At 43.4% G+C, this 20,950-nt stretch overlaps 2 protein-coding genes across 5 annotated transcripts in view; one reads left to right on the forward strand and one right to left on the reverse strand.

Annotated features, from left to right (window-relative positions):
- LOC146614431 (uncharacterized) overlaps positions 1–7,527 on the reverse strand; it is a 57,044-nt gene extending 49,517 nt beyond the window's left edge. Inside the window, exon 1 of one of the 2 annotated variants that reach the window (XR_014907013.1) lies at positions 7,227–7,527. Coding sequence is in view for 1 of the 2 variants with exons in the window: in XM_085376419.1 (XP_085232545.1) it covers positions 7,164–7,457 (294 nt within the window). In the remaining variant the exon portion in view is untranslated. Of the gene's footprint in view, positions 1–7,163 lie in introns of both variants that reach the window. The other variant, XM_085376419.1, reaches the window with a different exon arrangement.
- A 6,131-nt stretch (positions 7,528–13,658) lies between these two features.
- Positions 13,659–20,950, forward strand: part of mkln1 (muskelin 1, intracellular mediator containing kelch motifs) — a 28,882-nt gene continuing 21,590 nt past the window's right edge. For all 3 annotated transcript variants that reach the window (XM_085375692.1, XM_085375693.1, XM_085375694.1), the window contains exons 1-5: positions 13,659–13,752; positions 14,776–14,845; positions 19,213–19,355; positions 19,886–19,974; positions 20,056–20,165. In XM_085375692.1, coding sequence (XP_085231818.1) covers positions 13,673–13,752; positions 14,776–14,845; positions 19,213–19,355; positions 19,886–19,974; positions 20,056–20,165 — 492 coding nt within the window. In that variant the 5' untranslated portion in view covers positions 13,659–13,672. The remainder of the gene's footprint in view (positions 13,753–14,775; positions 14,846–19,212; positions 19,356–19,885; positions 19,975–20,055; positions 20,166–20,950) is intronic.

Below are 20,950 nucleotides of genomic sequence, written 5' to 3' on the forward strand. Positions count from 1 at the left end.
AAACAGGAATAAATCCAGCTGCGTCAGAAGCACCAGTTGGTTTTCCTATGACCTCACAACTGTTACTCTGACCAACCGCACTGCTTTATTATTTTCCCACAGCCTTTCTCACTAACCCCTCTGTTTCCTTGGGGATGCTTCTCACTTTAGCAGACTTGCAGAGAGAGTCAGCGGCGGAGGAGGTGACAGCACGCTAGGCGACAAACTGACAATAGTTTTGTCGGTTTGGCTTCTGTGGCATTAGGGACCGGGTCAGACTTCCTGGGTCTCCTGTGGCCCGACATGAGAGCTGGACACTCACCCTAAGCTCAGAGAAATCCCTGTGCTCTGCTGACCTTCAGCACTAGTTAAAGTGGTTACGGAGAAGGTCAGTGTGGTTTCCCGGCCGACAGAAATGAGCACTTCCCCTTTTCAGCAGTGCGGTTTTGGGTGTCATGCACAGACGTCAAGCAGCATGGGATACATGACGCATGCTGAGTGCTCGCTCTCTCTCTCTCGGTGAGTGTCTCTCTTCCCATCTGTGGCTTGAACAAGACACTGGAGGATGGCTAACATAGCAGTGTTGGTTCATGTGACACTCCCCTGTGCCTTTGGCCTACTTTGCAGAGCAGTAGCACTCGCTAGCTCACAGAAACTCTCCTGCTTCAGTAACATTTCCAAGTACAGCCTCACCATGTGACAAAATTCTCGAATGCCTCTTGTATCCTTTCACATATCGAATCAAAACCATCAAGGGACTCATCAAACCCTCCTGTCCTTTACTATTTATACTTTGTGGTCATTTGTTTCACTCCTAAAACTGGGAACTGAAATCAATATAAAGTTTCAGAGTGTAGACTGTATATAAAAGACAGACAACTGTCGCCATGTTGTTTTCCTGAGATCGGCTTTCAACTGCTTCCTTATTTCCCAGTGGATTGCTACAGCTGATCCATGTTTATACTAGATGCCCTTACCGAGCCCACCCTCCCATTAGGAGGCAGTAGGCGGCCAGTTTGTGACTCCTCCCAGGCTTGAACCAAGAATCTTTTGCATGAAAGCATTGATAACCACACAGTGCAGTCACTCGTCACGTCTCTGCTAATTAGTGCTGAACAACGACTAATAAAATTCGAGATTTCACTCAACAAAACTGAGATTGGCTGTGCCGAACAGAACGATGTGTTAGTTAGATGATTAGAATAAATGCTTAACAGTACAAACAGAGAGGAGAGGTCCAGCTCAGTGTCCATACGTCTGTCAGTCAAAACAGCAGATTATTCTTATGACAATGGAAAGTATCCATAGAGACCAAAAACACTTCTTGTGCTAGTCTTTAAATATGCTTTTTAATGTTGTGTGAGTTGGTCATTTTAACATGGGACTCTGTGGGGCGTCATTCACTCTTGGAGCTAGCTTCAAGTGGCCGTTAGAGGAACTGCAGTTCCTGAAACCCCAGTGCTAGCTATTGTTTTCATCCTCGTACGGTTCATATTACTCCTATAACTTTGTGGGGGCGGGGTCACCAACAAAACCATCCATTAGGATTTAGGTGTGGATTCTTCTTCTTCTTTATGTGTCACTCTGTACTACTGTCATCGCTTAGCAGCAAAGCTCTGTCTGCTGTGTCCTGCGATCTGAAGGCTTATCCAGGAACAGCGCAAGCAGAAATGGTGTGAGTTGTATGCATGTGGCTGAAGTGGAAAGGTGGAAAGACTTGTGAAAGGAAACAGAAGCACAGAGTTTGTGGACTCTTCCGGCTGAAGCCCATCTATGACCCAGACCATCACTCTCCCTCTTTACGTTCCTGTGTTTATATCTCACCTCCGCCACACATTTCCTTTCCCTGTGTTGTGTCATTGCGCCGACCAGCAGACATATGGGCAGTGGGCTGTTACCCACACGATGTTACATCTTTGTTAAAGGCAGACCTGATGTTCCCACAGTAAAGAGGCTCTGCCAAACGAGAGGAAGTAGAAGAAATTCACTTAAATAAGACTTTTGTCTTTTAATAGGGGGGCGATTGTGGCTCAAGAGTTGGGAGTTCGACTTGTAATCGGAAGGTTGCCGGTTCGAGCCCCGGCTTGGACAGCCTTGGTCGTTGTGTCCTTGGGCAAGACACTTCACCCGTTGCCTACTGGTGGTGGTCAGAGGGCCCGGTGGCGCCAGTGTCCGGCAGCCTCGCCTCTGTCAGTGCGCCCCAGGGTGGCTGTGGCTACAATGTAGCTTGCCATCACCAGTGTGTGGATGTGTGTGTGAATGGGTGGATGACTGGATATGTAAAGCGCTTTGGGGTCCTTAGGGACTAGTAAAGCGCTATATAAATACAGGCCATTTACCATTTACCATAATACAAATCTTTTATTTGCGTCTGTGTCTTACCTCTCTGATCCTCCCTAATAAAGCTGTGGGCAGTTTTCTCCTCCATTACCCGAGCCCTGCTGAGGCTTCGTTTCACGTCCTCCCCAGGCCGGTTGTATGCCAAGCAGCTTGGTGCCAGGCCAGACTCTCGCTGCCAATTCAGCCTCCATCCTGCAGACTGCTCAACAATGCAATGCGCCACTCACCTCTGACCAGACCACCTCCCAGTTCAATCACAATGCATATCCCACGGCAGTCATAAGTGAAATAAGAAGCGATTGTAAATTGGCCGTGGGTGTGAACGTGGCTGCGAATGATTGTCTCTCTGTGCGGCAGACTGGTGTTAAACAAGTGTGCAGCTGCTGCGCAGCGTCCAGCTCCAAATGCAAACCCATGTCATGGAAATGCAGTGCAGTACCGTGAAGTTTCAAGCTTCAAGGATAAAGCCTTTACATTTCTGATGGTACAACCCCAAACTGTGAAAAGCTGGGAGAGCCTACATTTGTAGATGGCTCAAAATGATTAGCTCACCAAATGATTTCCTTCTACTTCCTCAGAGCTTCTTTGCTGCATGTACCGAGGAGCCAGAGATCAGTGTCATTGTAGCGCAACAATCTGCAGTTCTCAGTTTGAACTATGCCGATTTCCAACCACAGAGGTTTCTTCAGATTTCCAAATTTTTAGAATTGTAGCTTTACAGCAGGACAAGTTGTTAATAGAGGAAATCAAGTGTTTCTCAAACATCTGCTCAGCACATTCAGCCACACTGGATATGAACTCTCTGGACTAATAATTAAAGGAGCTGACCTGCAGTCATAAACCAGGCTCCACAGAGGATAGACCCGGTTCTCTTTGCCAGTGTTGGACTATAATGTGTTACTTAAAGTAAAATCACAGAACGCCACTTAATAAGCATGCTCGTGCTCCTCGTGGGATGAACGCTGTTAATTTGCTATTAAATGTATGTCAGCATCTGATATAAGAGACATGTATTTACAGGCACAGCTGTGCAGACTACAGGAGGAAGAAAAGAGGAAGAACCCAGCTGATGGTGATGACCCAGTTACCTCTGCTGTCACGCCGCTCACACAGGTGGAGATTTGGTGATTGAAGTACAACCTTCGTGTTTGTCTGACTATAATGAATGCTGCAGTCTCTTGGGAACACGATCGGTGATTTACAGTACGATATGAAGAATCCACAGAAGGACCCAGATTCGATAATACTGCTGTCAGTCAGGGAAGGTCAGCACAGCCTAAACTCATTGCAGAGTAACCTGATTTTGCTTATTCCTTTGCCACGTCTCTCGTTGTGTTAGATGGCTCGTTGGGCCTGAGATACATCTGAGAACCCATCTTCCCATGTCCATTTCCCATCCCTTAGGAAGACCTCCGTTTGCTGAGGAAATATTTGAGGAGTGTCCATTACTGAAGCTGTTATGAAAGTCATTTAACCGACAAGTAAGTTGCAGTCAGCTCGAGTCTGGGAGGGCGGCTGGCCAGCGAGATGATGAGGTCACTTTGAACAGCGACTAAGGAGGTTGGCTCCGAGCTGGAACGAGCACAGCTCTGGACAAACAAAAGCCTGTGCCACTACTTTTGTAGTGAGCTGAGCGTAAACACATTTCATAATCAAATGCGCACTCGCCCAGCCCACATGGACACTGGCTCATTTTTACTGCATGTTTGCATTTGTTTACGATGGATCCAGCCACAGTGCAGGCCAGCGAGCACGCAGTAACCAAGAAAGCGATCGCTCGTTAGCTTCTTTGTTCCTGTCTCACCTTTTTATCTGTCTGTGGTTTTCCTGCTCCCCGTGCTCTCACTCCTTTCTCTCCCACTCTGCAGCAGCATAATGTCTGCCGCTCTCACCCCTCCGCTGCCGCCCGCGTCACTTCCCTTTCTGATCGGCTGTCATGTAAACACAAGCATGCCCCTGCTCAAAGGCATGCTCTTACATAAAGGCTCAAACACACACGCACACATCACTGAGTCACATGGGAGCTGCTAATTATGACCACATAAAGCCAGCGGAAACACAACTTTTACAGCTGGCTGTGTGAGCTGCTCTCACACTGTAGCTCGTTGTTCACAGGAAAAAAAACATACACCGTTTACTTCAGATCACAACAAAGGGAAAAAACATTTCTCAGATTAGCCTCTGATGCTGGGGATCCAAGTAGCACAGACTGCTGTGTGGCAGCAAAGAGACTCAGTGGACGGTGCAGTTGAACAAATCGGCTTCTGCACTGACCATTTACACAAGCTAGCAGAAGAAAGGATGAAAACAATGTATTCAAATGAAACAGAGCTATTTGTTGAGACAAGGCGAGCACAAACATCTGACAGACGTCAGGCACAGTCTGTGACGCAGATTGGAAAGTCTGTCTTCAGTCAGCACGTGTATGCACCCACAAAAACAGTCACAGATAAACAGGAACCCACAGTAACAGGGAGGCCATGCTATCGCCGCTGAACACCACTGACACACTCCAGCCATTTCCCAGTTCAAATTCACTTTGCCAAGTAATGCTCTCGAGGACGGAAATAACAGCTTAGAGCTGCGAAAGTTTGCTTCAAAAGGATGATGGATTTGTTCTCGTGTTCTAATAAGGCCAAACACAGCAGGATTAATGCGGTTAATGGTTAATGCTGTGGGATTATTGCAAATTTCATTACTATACAACTACTGGAGGACAGCAGAGGTCACGTTTTACAATGCTTATACTTGTCAGGGCGCAGATGCTGTTTATCGGGAAGCCGACCATTCCTCCAGTCAAACAAACAGAATTTGGTTGGTTTCATTTGAACTTGAAAGAAATGATGCAGTGGCAGATGCACGAATCAGAGCTGATGCAGTCCCGTAAGTTTGTACTGGAGCAGGACCTGCGCTACCAAATTATTAGTGAACTTGATGTAATTTGAACAGAGGAAACATGATGTCAGAGCTTTGTTATTGGTTGGCTGTGCACTACAGAATCACTGTGTTACTGTTATGTAATGTCTGCCCTGGATTGCAAAGCTCAGGCCACATGCTCCACAGTACAACACTGTGATACAAACGTTAATGACAGGTGTAAGCGGGGAATCCTGTCACAGCCTTAAAGGTTTGCTTTGTGAAAGTGGCTCGTTGCAAGTGAAATTGATTGTTCGCCGACCTCTAGCAATGCATCGTAACAGCATACTGCACCCATCCTCCAGCGGACGTGATAATTGTGACAGGAACAAAGAAGGAAATCAAATAATGTCTTACGAAGCCACAGAAACAGCAGACGGACGATGGATGGACAGAACGCTGGACTTTAACACAGCACACTTTAGCTCACTTCCTTGAAGCAGAACCAAGTTTATCTTATTGGACTTTTTTTAACAAAATAAATTATTAGGCTAGCGCTGTCACATCATAAAGAAAGAGTTTTCCTTATCTCCTCTGGGTTGTACTGAAGCATGTTGTTATAATTACTGCAGTCAGTGTTTGAAAAGTTAAAAACTCTTTTGCACTCATTCTGTTTTTTACATTCTTGAATTAAACACCATCTGTAACTTGTTTCATTCTTTTTCACTATAAACAAAGAGAAACAGTGGACACACAGGCAGCGTTGCCAACCTGACTTTTTGTTCCAGCCACACTGTCCACAACTTCAAATACAGACTGCTGGTGTTATCAGTCTTTAGTTTCCTGCCAGTCGACTAATTTGTTCATTTCCTAATAAAAATATTTCAGCTCTTCTTCGGTGCTACAGTAACAAATAGTTTTAATAACTTGCTACTTCTTCTGTATCATTATTATATCAAACGAGTAAGAAATGGAAGAATCTGATTATTTTAGACACTACAGTCTGGAATAAGTCGTGATATTATAAAGAGTTTACATACGTCTTTAGGGGTTTTCTTGTCTGCTCTGCTGATCGGATCTGGACAGCCTTTTGTATCAGCTGCTTCTTGGAACACTTGGAGAGCGACTCCGGAAGAGCCTCTGGCATTAAAATATTGAAGTACTTCCCCTTTCTGGGTGAGACGGCGGCCAAAATAGGACGCTCTTTGAACTGTGTGTGTCATATACACAATGATGTGACTGCCCAGTTATGAATCAGCAAAACGCTGGATGGTGTGTGTGTCTGAGGGAGAGGGAATGTGTGTGTTTGCGCAATAACCAGAGCAGCAGGCAGGTGTTTTCTTGTTTTCCTCACCAGTCAGTATTGACACAATGAAGCGCTGACGGCACCTCGCAGGCATCCCGCAGGGAAATTGGGTGGCTTTATTAAACACATAGGACCGCTGCTTTAAAGCGACGCTCTCGTAAATGAGCACCGGAGCCAGAAAACCAGCACAGCCAGTTTAACACTCGGAGTTTACAGAATGTCATCCTTTTGGGCACATCTCAATGTTAAGTTGGAGAACTGTCAAACACTGCGAGCCCCCATTAAACGGTGAAACATACAAATAATCCATCTCGCTGTAAAAGCCGCACAAAATCACCACTGACAACTTCACTTGCTCTTGGCACCTCGACTCAGAGCTTCGGGTTCGCCACAGAGGCGCGGGATGTTTCCAGTCCAACATGCTCAACGTGAAAACGCGTTCTCAAAGCACCGGAGTCGAACCCTTATGCCCACTTGTTTACTTCAACTTCAATTTCTATGTGCGCAACACCACCTGGAATGCGGACACTGGCAAACACGCACATGGCCCGTGATCAAGACTCCCCTGCAGGGTGATTGCGCTTTCTTCAACAAACGCACTATTCCAAAAGCCCAGAGATGCGGGTCCTCACTAGGGTACAGCAGGCTGGCTACCAGGCACAACTCAAGCGCGAAAACGCACCTGCGGCAGCAACCCGGAGCCGATCCCCACACCAGCCGAGCTATTAGAAATAAGTTCACTCACACCGAAGGGCGCTCCTCCTTTGCTCCGGGACTGTGCGAAATACGCGCACAGGCGACATTTTCCTCCTCTTTTAAAGTGCGCGTCACAGCTGGCAGGTGCAACGGCGAACACAGAGGTCCCGTCCGATGAGGCGCAGTCTGTCCGGCTCGGCCCAGCCCGGTCGAGATCGGCAGCGTTCGGTTGGGCTCGGCCCCCTGGCCCTCTACACTGTCGGCAGATGACTGCGTACATTTCTGCTCCCTTCTGCTTTAGCAAAGAGCCCAGCGCACTCACTCTGTTCCTGCCTTTTCATTATATCATGTCCATGTGACACGCTCAGGCCTCAGTCGATGGAAACTTAAAGGGACCTCCCACGTGATGGCGCGCTCACGACAGCGAGCGCGTCCAGGAGAATTAAGAAATAAGATGCAAGGCAGCAGGAACCAGACCCGCTCGGGCTGGTTGATAACTTGTTTGGGGGGTTTGTCTGTTTTTTATCTGGAAGATTTTGCCGCTGGCTCTAATGGTCATTGTAGTAATGTCGGTCATCTCTAGTAACAGTAATGATGATGAAGATAAGTTGATGCTGCTGCTGATGAAGACTATGATGAAAATAGAGCGTGGTGTTTTATTGTAACGACAATGACAACTGCTATAGTCAGACAACCATTTGTGGTTATGATGATGATGATTATGACAGTGAGCCTGTAAAAGTTGTGATGATGATGATAAAGAAAACCTGATGGCAGCGATGAAGATAACTACATTTGGCTGGTGAAGATAACGATGATGGTCGTGGTGATGAATGTGAGAATGATGATGATGATGATGATGGAGATAATCCTCACTGGTTATAATAAAGATGATGATGATAAATAAAATGATTATCATGATAGTAAAGAGAATCCTTATTAGACGTGACAATGATGATGAAGGTAACCTTTGTTATTCTTAATGAACAGGCTGATGCTCTTTGTTAGCTTTTTTTTCCACCAATGAGCTCATGGCCTGTATGACATCATCACAGGGTGACTAACGTTGTGGGGAAAACACCTGATCTCATATCAGAGGCAGATTACCGAAACTGGATGTAAAGCTGTGTGTCTAGGACAGTGGACAGAGGGACACTTTGTGTGAATCTTGCTCTATTTACACTGACTTTACATTTAGATTATTTTACATTACATTTGCATTTTGTTTATTTTTATATCCTCTGTGAATGTGTTAGCATGGCTGAATACAGGGGTTTAAATCCCTCATTAACACATCTGACTGAAAAAGCTAATGTTGTGAATTTAAACAAGGATGTTTTTGGAAGCTGAGGCCAGCAGCACGGTAGTCAGAAGACTTAAAAGTCGTGGACTTTAGAGCTGATCTGAAAAATACTTTTAGTTTTACCACAGATCAGACTGCCATGTCAAATGTAAAGGGTCCCCCCACGGTGACCATCACCCCACTCTACCACTGAGGACCAAGAGACAAAAAAAATCGTTTCTTCCTTGTTAATTACAGCTGAACAGCAGCCGTGCCCAGAACGGTTGGAACGACATTAAAGCTTAAAAAAACTGAAGTTATTCAATAAAGTTATATTTAAAAACAAAATGAACTTTCAGTTTCACATTAAGCGATGCACCTCATCCACCTGGGTAGCTAGTCAGCGCCAGCTCTAAAGGCTCTAAACCAATGTTCCATAAACTGGTGGATGACTTCACTGTGGCCACAGCCATCCTTTATATACAGTCTATGTTGCTTCTTGCCAAGGCAGCAGGGAACACTCTAACAAAGCCTGTGTACAACAAAGACATTTACTCACTGGCGGCTTCACGCAGCGAGGCATTAACACTTCCTTAAGGATTTCTATATTTCACTGAAGAGTTGTTGGAAAGCAAAGGCCGAGGAACCGCAGGATAATGAATACTGGATGCGAAACAAACCTCGAGACAGTGCTAATGTTTCTCTTTGTCTGCTTAATGTTGGCTGTAACACATTATGGGCCATCACTTTATATGGTTATTCCACAGTGGTAAACCACGTCTCACTTGTGTTCCCAGTTTACATCCACGCACAGGAAACTTGACGAGCGTCCTTTTCCATTTCTAGTAAGTGGAAGTAAGGGTTTGCCAAGAGCTGGAAGTGTGCTTAAAAGACACACTGTTATCACTCTGCACACCATCATCAAGCCTGGATGGAGTCCACTCGTGGACGAGTCATCAAAAACTAACACTTTTGCTGAGATATGAGAAAAATATTCCAAAGACAGACTGGGCCATGTCGGGTAGCCGTGGGCTGCCGTTTCTCATTTAGTACATCTTTGTGTCTTTAAAGCATGTTTTTGCAGAGATTGATTTAATTAAATTGCTATAGAAACCAATAATGTAGTACTCACTGCCTTACACTGACTTGAAGAAAACACCTGAAACAAGACAAAAACTGTTGTTAGCTCTATTATCTCGTGTTCGCTGTTCAGCTTTGGTGCGCGTGTTGTCTTTGCCCTCTGTAATGTTGGACTCTGGATAGCTGTCAGTGGATGGGTGAATACTAAGGACAACAATGAGAGCCTAGAACTTCATCCGCGTATCAGATGTGATGCTCCGTGGTGTTGTTGAATATTGGACTAAATTATAAACACAGGTTGATAAAGGTATCGTGTATCGCAGCTGCCACAAGGTTAGCGAGTACAGTAGATTAGGCTCAGTACATACGGCTCTTTGAAGTCTATGTGTGATGTGTGATGGAGGGACTTGGTGGCAGTCGGGACCGTGTGAAAATACCAGAAGTCTGAGGGTCTCTGACGCTCACAGACCCCCTGTGGTTTGAATTAGAGTGGATTACAACTCTCAGCAACAAAAGACACCTCTCGGCTCCCCCTCTGTGCTCGTCTGAACGAGTGACACAGCCCGCAAAACGTGGATGCTTTTATGCAGCAAAGCCACAGTGCGAGTCTAGCAGGACGTCCGTCGCCGTGCGCACACTGCTAACTTTAAACTATCAGGCCGAAACTCACAATCGTTGGTTCGTTTATTTTAAGTAACCAATCTAGAAAAGATGAAGCATGAAAGATGCTGCCACATGCAATCAGCTGTTGAAGCAAAGCTTTTCATTGCCAATTTTCACTTTTATGAACTTAATTAAAACGTTTGATTTCAAATACATCATATAACTGTTACGGTCCTGGGTCAGTGACTCAGTGTTTTGTTTTTTATTTTCGTCATCATCATCATTATTATCATTATTAATATTGATCTTGCTCCCCGGTCGTGTCCCTCTGTGTTCCCTTTGTTCAGATCAAGTCTGCGTCTCTCTGTTATTCTTCCTGTCTCATGTCGGTGTGTATAGTTTTGCTTTCCCTTGTCTTATGTGTGATTCCTCCCAGCTGTGCTCTGCTCCGGTGTCCCATTCCCTGCTTATCCCTCAGAGTATTTTAGCCCTGTGTTTCGTCCTCGCTCCACGCTGTGTGCTTCTCCTTCCATGCGTCCCTGAGATTGCTGTCCGTAGTTTCCAGGTTTCCCGTTGTCTTTGTTATTAGTTTCTAGTTTTGGTTTTGTAAAATGATGCTACTGCGATGAAGCAGCCTCTTTTAGTTTATTCCTCTGAGTGTTTTGCATCCTGCCTGTCACACAGCCGTATCAAGACAATAACATCATCGCAACAATTTGTATTGATTGTTTTAGTCACCATTTAACTGTTGCTCTGGAAATGAGCTTCGATTTCTTTTTAAGAACAAAATAGATTGAAAAAATTTGAATTGCATGATAGGAAGTGCATGCTGCAACAACTGAATATCAACTCAAACTAATATGGACAATAAAACAACGTGTGAAGTGAATGGGGAACAAAGGGGGACGAGGATACAGCTGACTGATATATGCAGGGTTGGTTAATCCACAAAAGGGTTAGCTAGGCTGCCAGAGGCGAGAGCACTCACTGCACCAACTGTTTGCTACAAAACCATGTGCCGAATGAGGCCCATATGAATGCTACAGCTTTCCTTCTAAATAGGCAGGAACTGGAACAGGTCAGCAACTGGTTTGAAGGTCACTGGTTCAATCCCCGACATTCTCCAGCCCATGTCTTGAAAGTGCCCTTGGCAAGATGCTGACATTATCCCCGGTGGAGTGTTCCAGTGTTTGTGTAACTGTTAGAAAAGCTTCTGTGTCCATGGATGAATGTGGCTCGTAGTGCAAAGTGCTGTTCGATGTTCAGCGAGAGCAGAAAAGCACTCCATATGTACAGTCCCATGCACCGCGTTATCCCCTGACAGTCACTGTCAGGCCTGAGACTTTGCTTTAAAAAAATCTTCGATAGCAACAAATTATTCTGGCACAACTTCACCTACTTCCAAGGTGCATGGAGACAAACATCGGATGACGTGAAGGCTCCAGGATACTTAATCTTAGGGAGAAATCAACACACATGGGTGTATGTCCTTTGTTGCTGAGATTTATTGATAAAAACAGTACAAAAAACCAACCATTTGTACACATATTTACAAATGGCCTGCTGAGTGGTGCACGGAGCATGTTCATTGGTTCATGGACCTCCCTGAACTAATGGCATTTATTGCAATTGTCATCTTGCGGGGGGTTAACAGGGTTCCACCTCTAAATGACTGCTGGTCAGCAAACCTGGGAAACCCACAGATCATTGGAACTATGGCACAAAACCGCTTCCAAGACATCATGCAACACCTACGCTTTGATGACAAGTCCACCCGCAGTGATCGAGCAAAGACTGATAAGTTCGCTGCAATTTCCAGTGTGTGGGGATCATTTGTCACCAACTGCATCACGTGCTACAACCCTGGTCTACATATCACCGTTGATGAACAGCTTTTCCCATCAAAGACTCGGTGCTGTTTCCTGCAGTATATTGCAAGTAAACCTGACAAGTTTGGGATCAAGTTTTGGGTGGCTTGCGACCTAAAATCCAAGTACATTTGCAATGTCTTCCCATATCTTGGCAAGGACCCCAATCGTCCCAGTGAGGAGAGACTGTCTGAAAATGTAGTAATGAGGCTGATGGAACCATTCCTAGACAAGGGCAGAAATGTTACCACGGACAATTTTTTCACATCACTTTCACTTGCGCAAAAACTTCTTGGACGGAAAACCACCATCCTCGGCACAGTCAGCAAGATTCGCAGGGAAATTCCTCAATCCACTCAAACCCCCACTACCCTCCCTCCAGAATTCCCAGGTAACAACCTAATATACATATGAATGACTAGCCAATTTAGCTTCCACTTGGCTGAAGCTAAAGCTTAGCTAAAAGCCTACCAGCCATTTGGCTGCTCTCCGGGTTTTAAAGGTAGAAAGGTAGAAGCCTGGGGGTGCTACTGTTAAAGCAAGAGAAAACGGCTTTATCAGGTGACCAGCGCTTTCCAGCCCAAACTATTCATAGATCTATTAGTTGGTACAGAGCGAGTATTATGATGGTATCACTTTGATCTCAGAGACTATTTTCTACATTTTTACAAAGTGTTGCTCTCAGGTCGGCACAGATATCTGTTAAAAACAAGCATCCGGTTACAGAACTTGGCTGCCATGTGACCTTTTTGAGTGTCTTCAGTCAACTGACAGTAAAATGTCCAGTTGCAGCAGAGCAGCTTGTGGTGATCCAACATAACCAGTCAAGAAAACCAGTGTTTGACGTTATGGCAGCTGTGACCAGTTGTATGTTAATTCGTGGAGGTAATTTATAGCGTTTAGCTCAAAGCAAGACGCACAACCAACTACATACTGGCTTAATGTCAAGATGAAAAAATGTCGAGTCATCTTCTTTCAAAGTGTATGCTGCAAATTAGGAGGCTGAGTAGCTTTGTCTAACCGGAATAAAGCGCATTAGTCACCAGATGACTCACCCACTCTAAGCTAGAATGACTTCACATATAGTAAAACACTACGCTGTTTGAAAAGGGACACTGCTGTCTTTGTCTCAAAAAGGAAACACTGCAGTCAACTGTATGATACTATATGATCGGCTGATTATTTCTGTGGGAGTCTTTATTCTATTTATATGTATGCATTAATTTCGAAACCCCTACTTATGGATCAGGTTTAAAGAGTTTTGGTTAACTCGACTTCCAGTAGCTGTGTGTGTGTAGCTGTGTAGTAATTAGGGATGATGTACATATTTAGGAACGGGGCTGTAGAAGATCATCTTTGGCCTGTGGCCACATTAATGTGATGGAGGTATTGTTATTATTTTATTATCATTCGCTTTTTATGTTTTATCGATTGAAATTAACATGTTTCAGCTGGAATGATATTCGGAAAAAATGATAATTTAAAAAAATACGAGTTTTGTTACGATGAATATGAAGAGCTGACGTGATAACTGTATCGTGCAGTGTGTTCATGCTACCGAGGAGGCTTCGTAAACAACACAAATATGTGTACTGTCTCTTTAAGAGCTGTCAATATTCGCTCCTTGCTAACCTCTCGCTGTCTGTTATTTTCTGCAACAAGATGGCTGTCGCTCCCGAGAGCAGAGTCCTCACTTTCAGCGTTTTTAAATGGAGCTCTTACTCGTCTACATATTTACCTGAGTGAGTATCTTTCCCATCCTCTGGCCCAGCGTATGCATTAGGTTTTGCGGTGGAAGGTGGTCTTTTGTCATCTCGGCGCACTTGTGTTTCTTCCACCCTGCGCGACTGGCCTAGCTTGTCTGCGAGCAAGCTAGCGCTAGCTACCGTGTGGGGCGTTTGGTTTCGGATATTTAGCCGCCCGATAATGATAATGTTGTTTTTCCGCTAAACGTTTGTTGGAAGCAATAGCTTACGATGTACTTTCTGTGTGATGAAATGACGCTCAGTAATTTCTGTGAAATGTGTGGGCAACTAAGGGACAGTTTCCTACTTCAGTGTAGGATGTCAATTGGAGCGTTATCTCAAAACGTAAACAAAGCAACTGAATGGTGTATTCTTCTCTTATAGTTATATTATTCTAGAGTGACAACCCCGAAAACTTGGCATTGGAACACGCCCAGATTATTCTTTGTTACTTCCGTTGTCACAGCTGTATAATATTTTACGCTTTGATTACGTAGTGTACACTTCGGTATCTTAATACGTGAAAAACGAACGTCCACGTTAGCTAACTGGACTCCAGAGCTGAAGTAGGCAACTAGCTGTTGTTATCTAACCATAGAGCTTTGCTTTAGCAGCTATGCTAATGAGCTTGGTTATAGGCTACCTGAAACTGTTGCAACGAAAGGAAAACTTACTTGTCGCTCACGCCAGCACCCATGTTTTAATCTAATATAAACGAAGTCACCCATAGTTCCGCGGCTTTCGCCTGTTGCTGGTTCAGCACTCAGCAAACAGTTCAGCAGTAGCTGACTTAATGCTAGTTGGCTAACAACAACAGTTACCTAAATGAGCTTTCTAACAGAATGTAGCGTGACTACAAGAAAGTAGTTTTGTTATGTGATAAATCTACTGTCATAAGCTTCCAGGACACACAGACCTGTATTCGGCTCAACCTTGCACTGCTGTCTTTCCGCGTTTTCTGCTCACTTGGTGGGATGGTATTCCACAGTGGGTAAATACTTGTCTCTTTATTTTGTTTAGGAATATCTTGGTGGATAAACCTAACGATCAGTCCTCCAGGTGGTCTTCTGAGAGCAACTATCCTCCACAGGTAGGTTCATTTCTGATGAGCTTTAATTTTGTTGACCTGGAACAGCAGTTGTCTATGAAAGTCGTGATTTGTGTAGGTTCATAGCGTCACAGTTCATAGGTAATTGGCTTGGCTAATTAATTAACATTAATATTTTAGAGAGGGTGCATCTTGTGAAGGTGCATAAACAGGAAACTGCAGTCTGCACAGAGAGGCCAATGGGATTGAGAAACCCTTTGCTTTACTGGGAATGCTCTTTGGGAAATTTTGACATTTTAAGATGGGGCATTTGAAAACATGTCAATCACACTTCTGCGTCACGTCTGTGTTATTACTGATACAATAACCAGTACTCCATTTTCTGTAACCTTCTCACCAAAAAAGTAAGTTTGTTTGTTTTAAACAGGTAACACTTGTGGGAATTCTTCCTTTGCATTTAACTTGATGGGTTTTCATCAACTTCTGTAACTCCACTTGAACACTTACATTCTTTGGCTCGACCTTGCTCCAGCTGTTGCTGGTAGACCATCATTCATCATGTCTGGTGCTTTTCCTCTTTATTGTTATAATAATAATAATAATAATAATAATAATAATAATAATAATAATAATGATGGATTGGATTTATATAGCGCTTTTCAAGGCACCCAAAGCGCTTTACAATTCCATTATACATTCACTCTGTTAGACTTATTTTTCTTGCAGGTGTGAATTCTCAACAGTTTATGCCGTTTGTGTTTTACAGTTTAATAAAAATGAATCCAATGTTATTCAGTAGAACTATTAATGTTTATTTACACAGTGTTGTTTTCTAACTGAATGGTAAAGTCATGTGAAAAGCATACCTATGCTTTCAGTTGTTTGGGGGGGTTGGCCTCGCTTACAGTGTCTTGCTGGGCTTGTTTATATTTGAGTGCTCAGTACATGGAATATCTCAAGGCTGACCTTGATCTGCCTGAATGTAACATGGTTTTAAGTCAGGTCTCAGTTACTCAAGTTGATGTAAGAGTAGTGAGTGGATTAAAAGCTTCTCAGCAAGTGTGAATGTGCCTAAATGTGATATTTTAAAAAGTCAGTTATACACAAACTAACTGAAATAATAATTCAAAGGGTTGGACAAAGATAAGAAACATTAAGTGAATGTTTGTAATTCATAGTAAGGAGATGAGATGCAGCTCTGTCATCAGTTTTTACTTTAGGTCCAACAAATGTATCAATGTTAACAAAAAGGACGTTTATTTTGTCGATTACAAATAAGATGATAATAAAAAAGTGAATAGGAATTGTCTTGATATAAGAAAAACCTAAAAAAACCCCCAAATAGTAAAGTTTTAATACCAGATGAGACAAATATGACATTTTTGGCAAAAACGATTCTATGTTTGGGCAGAATGAATGCCAGTATCTAAATTTCGCATGTGAAGCATCATGGTCTGGGTCTATTTTAACTAGGGCTGTGCACTATGACCAAGATCTCATATCCCGATAGAAGACATTTATCGCCCCGACAACAGTATATGTATCACAAAATTTCACATTTTCTGTAAATTCTGTGGATCTCAGGCAGCTCGACTTGTGTAAAGTGTTTTCAGCTGGGCGTCGTGTAGCTGGAGTCGAGTGTTTTGACTGTAACGGCCGCCATTTTCTTTGTATTTACTACCTTTGAGTCTGAGGTTTATTTTGAGCACCTGACGGCTCTTTGTTGCTTCTCATCCGTAAACTCCCTCACATGATTCTTGCGTAGGTGTATGAAAAGGTTTGTCGTGTTTGAGTCTGAGGTAGGGCTGTTTGATATAACGATATATATATCGGGATATGAGATTTTGGTCATATCGCACAGCCCTAGTCTGAGTTGGGGTTCGTTTTCCTGCATAATTTTACAGTTTTCTGGTCCGTGTCAGACATAAACCATATGTTACAGAGGGAGCCCCTCGTTTAGGAGTAAGGTTAGAGAACTTTAAGGAATGAATGTAGCCACTACGGTGACCATCAAAACCATGAAAAAAAACAAATGATAGCTTAATATGAAACGACAGGCGTTTTCATATCGTCTTTAGATATATGTCGTTCCTTAAATCGAACAGCCCTAATTTTAACTATGGCCTGGATGACTGAGAGCCTACACAGGCGATGTAGATTAGCTACTCTTAGCTACTCTCTTATTTCCCAGGGGGTTACCACAGTGCACGGATCCCCATTTCACACCAAATACAACCTTCCCATTTATCCAGGTTTGTGACGGGTCCTCGAACAGCAGCACGACTGCAGGAGGCTTCGTTTTTAAGGCTTCAATTCCAAAGAGTTCACTAACTTTATCTTGCAGCTGTATGAGGAGGTTCCACCTAGCAGTGAGCAGCAACAGCAACTGTTTACGTTCACACTTCTGAAAGAAAAAGTTTGCCTTCCTCTCTCTTGAACTCATTGACTCCCTTTGACAACACCGTCATAGATAGTGTTGCACGACTTTGAGGTTAAATCTGAAAGTTTGCATTGACTGACAATAGGAAGTGAAACATTGCAAAACAATGGTTAACCACTCACTTGGAGGACTGAGCACCCCAGACTCAAAATACTCTGTTTCTAGTAGAGCAGCTGGGTGTTACGCAGGCTTCACAAATTCTAATAATTCTGCAGCTCAGGTATGTCCTTTATGCTTTAAATGAAGGAAAACTGCAGGAATCTGCCTGTAATTTAGAGTAGGAGTAGGCGGTGTTTGGATGGTAGAAAACTGCTGGTTAAACAATTGATTTGTCAATCTAAAGTAACAGTTCCCCATGAGAAATGATGCAGAACATTTCTTTCCATTTTTTATAAAACGTGGAGCATAAACTAAACAGTTTTGGGGCTTGGGGGGCATTCTGTCCTCCCCCTGGGAGATTGCATCCTTGCCGATGGGATCTGTTCATAAAGAAAACAACACTAAGATTGTTCATTTGTGCTGCTTCTGAAAACCACATGATCGAATCCCAGAGTGGAAGCATTTTCACACGAATCCACACTGACAGCAGCAGGTCATGTAGCTCACCGTCCACAGGGAAACCTTCAGCGTTGGGATACGTTTTTAACCCTTTAAAGCCGGTCAGAGCAGCACGCTCCGTTTTGCGTAACTATTTTTAAATCCCGGTAGCTCTGCAACCGTGTAAGCTAGCGCAATAATTTTTTTTGCATATGAAACCGGAGGAGTTGTACTTACATCTTATGCCATCAGCTTGTCCTCGGTCACGGTTTCCTTCCACATATAGCTTTGCAAAAACTGCATAAAAAGCACTTGCAGCAACAAAAACATAATATTCCAGAAACAGGTTTTGCCGATCCGATCAGCTGTTTGTAACACTTCCTACGTCCATCAGCGTGAACTATCGCATGTCCGCCATGACCTGCCCGAAACCGGAAGTGACGTCATTTTGTGGAATTTATTTTATTTTATTTTTTTTGCAAATTTGCATTATAATATTTATTTTCGTTTTTCCTGCAGTATATAAAAATTGGTGTATTTCAAAAATAAAACTATGAAGACTTAAAATAAATTTCCTGTGGTGGGAAACTATTTTGTGCAACTTTTAACTTTTTTGTATTTACAGTTTTGAGGGATAAGTTTTTGTAGTTTTTCGCAATTTATGTAATTACTATGCACTTAATGCAGACATATTATTAAAATTTGGGCTGTAATGGTTGCAACTTGAAATGCTCCCAAAAATGGCCCCACAGCATTTAAAAATATACTATAAGCTCTGGTGGACTTGGTTCTATGGCAGGTCTTAAAGGGTTAAATTCAAACTGGTGTGATTGTCTAAAACATGACGTTCAAATCAGTAGCGTACCCCCACCTCCATCGACTAATTAAAAAACTGTGTGCCAAATTACTGGTGAGTAAATTATAACCTTGGATGTGAGTCGTCACGGGAGGGTGATGGGAGGAGCCCATTGTTTCATCACACGTTGTCTCATTACAAACACAAAATGGAAAGTCAACTCAGTGTTGCTACTTTTTTATTTACCGTAAAGGTGGGGGTTTGTGTGATTCATTAATGCTTCATTTCAGATTGATATTGATGCTTTCACAGCGGATGTGAACATGTTGGTCTCTGTGGATTTAAATGTTTTCACATTTCCTGTTTAATCGGTGCTGTGGCCTGTGGCCATGGGTGGATTGTCATTTGATGTCTTGGCTTGTTAGAGCACCAGTGACATGTGGATGCAGTTCATAGTGTGTTGTGCTGCCACTTACCTGATGCTGTAGTCGTTTAGATAAGGAGAGAATCCCTTCACAGCGACGGGGCAGGCATAATTTCAGGCAAATTTCCTGGAGCTCTCTACAAGCACTAAATACGTCATAACTCTGTTCTGTGCTTTCAGTCTGTTTCACCTGTCTTGATCTCTTTCCACAGTTTTTAATCTTAAAATTGGAAAGGCCAGCAATTGTTCAGAGCATCACCTTTGGGAAATATGAGAAGACTCATGTGTGCAACTTGAAGAAGTTCAAAGTGTTTGGTGGGATGAGCGAAGAAAACATGACCGAGCTTTTGTCCAGGTGAGATGCCCCTGTAGCTTCAGGGAGACATGTTTCTGTGTTTGTCTGGTCCTGTAGTGTCTTTATTGGTAGACACAATACCAGGAGAATGACAGTGCCATCAGAAGTGCTCTCAATTGTGGCTGTCGAGACGACTTCTAGTTGACAGAAATTCACTGGTTGAACAGATTTTTTTTAAAAAATTGTCTTAAGTAATAAATTGCCTCAGGTGTTATGTTGAATTTGAACTTCAATAAATACAAATTCAAAGAACAGAGGATTGTAGTAGTTGTAAATGTGCAACTTCAATTGTTGCAAATTGTTTCTGGAGAACCTGCAACTGGCAAATGAGTCCATCCAGCTGAAGAGCTGCATTAGCAGGCTGCATGTTTGTTAACAGCCTGAACTGCAGCTGCAAGGCCACACATGAAGTCTAGTTAGCTGCCAGAGGTGGAGGGCTGTCCAGCAAATGGATTCAGTCGGTATCTCAACTCACCAGTAGGATTAGTGAAACAGCTGTGTCATGTTGATTGTCTTTCTCCATCTGCCAGTGGCCTTAAGAATGACTACAACAAGGAAACGTTCACCTTAAAGCACAAGATCGACGAGCAGATGTTCCCCTGCAGATTTGTCAAAATAGGTGAGAGCAGTTTGGCACGCTTTGTGTTGTCATGTGTTTGTTGCTGTTAACACTTCTTACCACTTGTTTGTTTAACTTCAGTGCCTCTGATGTCTTGGGGTCCGAGTTTCAACTTCAGCATCTGGTACATTGAGCTGCATGGAATTGAAGACCCAGATGTGGTGCAGCCCTGCCTTAACTGGTATAGCAAGGTAGGCCTCAGCCTGGATGTTAGAGGGGTGGGGCAGAGGTGGAAGAGTGGATTTGCCTTCCTGCGTAATATCAGCTTGAATGAAAACTTCTGGGATGTCAGAGGTGCTGATTACATTTGGAAACCCACAAACTCAGTTTGTCTCTGGGACAGTTTCTTTAATTGCATTCACATAGTTTCACTTCTGTCTTAAATTCATGTGTTGGATTCCATGTAATTTATGAATATCGTAGTTTATTACTTAATTACAAAAGATAGTTTGGCCTCTGTGGATTTTAGGCCATGCCTTTCAAATGTAAGCAAAGAAAAACCTGCTTTTATCTGCTGATTCGAGTTTAGGCTTAAATTTATGCTCTAATCCTGTAAAGGCAAAGAGCTGCAGTTTCTTTTGGTTTCTCCTGCTGGTTGTCTGCCTCTGGACATTTCCCGTGATGTCTCCAGTGTCGGTTGTCGCCATTTGCTTCCACACACATTAGCAGACTCGTTGCAGTTTGTGTTTGGTTAGGACTTTAGATATTTTACATGAGACAAATGAACTTTTTCTCAGTCCTCCTCCTCCTCTGACGATGTAGCAGAGCGGAGCTGGCAGGCTCCTTTACTTTTGTTGTCTTAAAATATCTCCAGACTGCTGACAATTCTCATCGTCCGCCTACCTGCTCACATGAGTTAATGTTGCTGTAAAGTGGTATCGTGTGGTCTCTGCTGTACATGTGTTGCTAGCTTAATCATTAACTTGCATATGAAGGAGCCGGGACATTATACCCGTGCTTCTTACGACCACATCGT

The sequence above is a fragment of the Diplotaxodon limnothrissa genome, linkage group LG17, assembly GCF_057381915.1.
Source record: "Diplotaxodon limnothrissa isolate DT_005_m linkage group LG17, D_limnothrissa_male_GT1.1, whole genome shotgun sequence".
In the NCBI taxonomy this organism is placed as follows: domain Eukaryota; kingdom Metazoa; phylum Chordata; class Actinopteri; order Cichliformes; family Cichlidae; genus Diplotaxodon; species Diplotaxodon limnothrissa.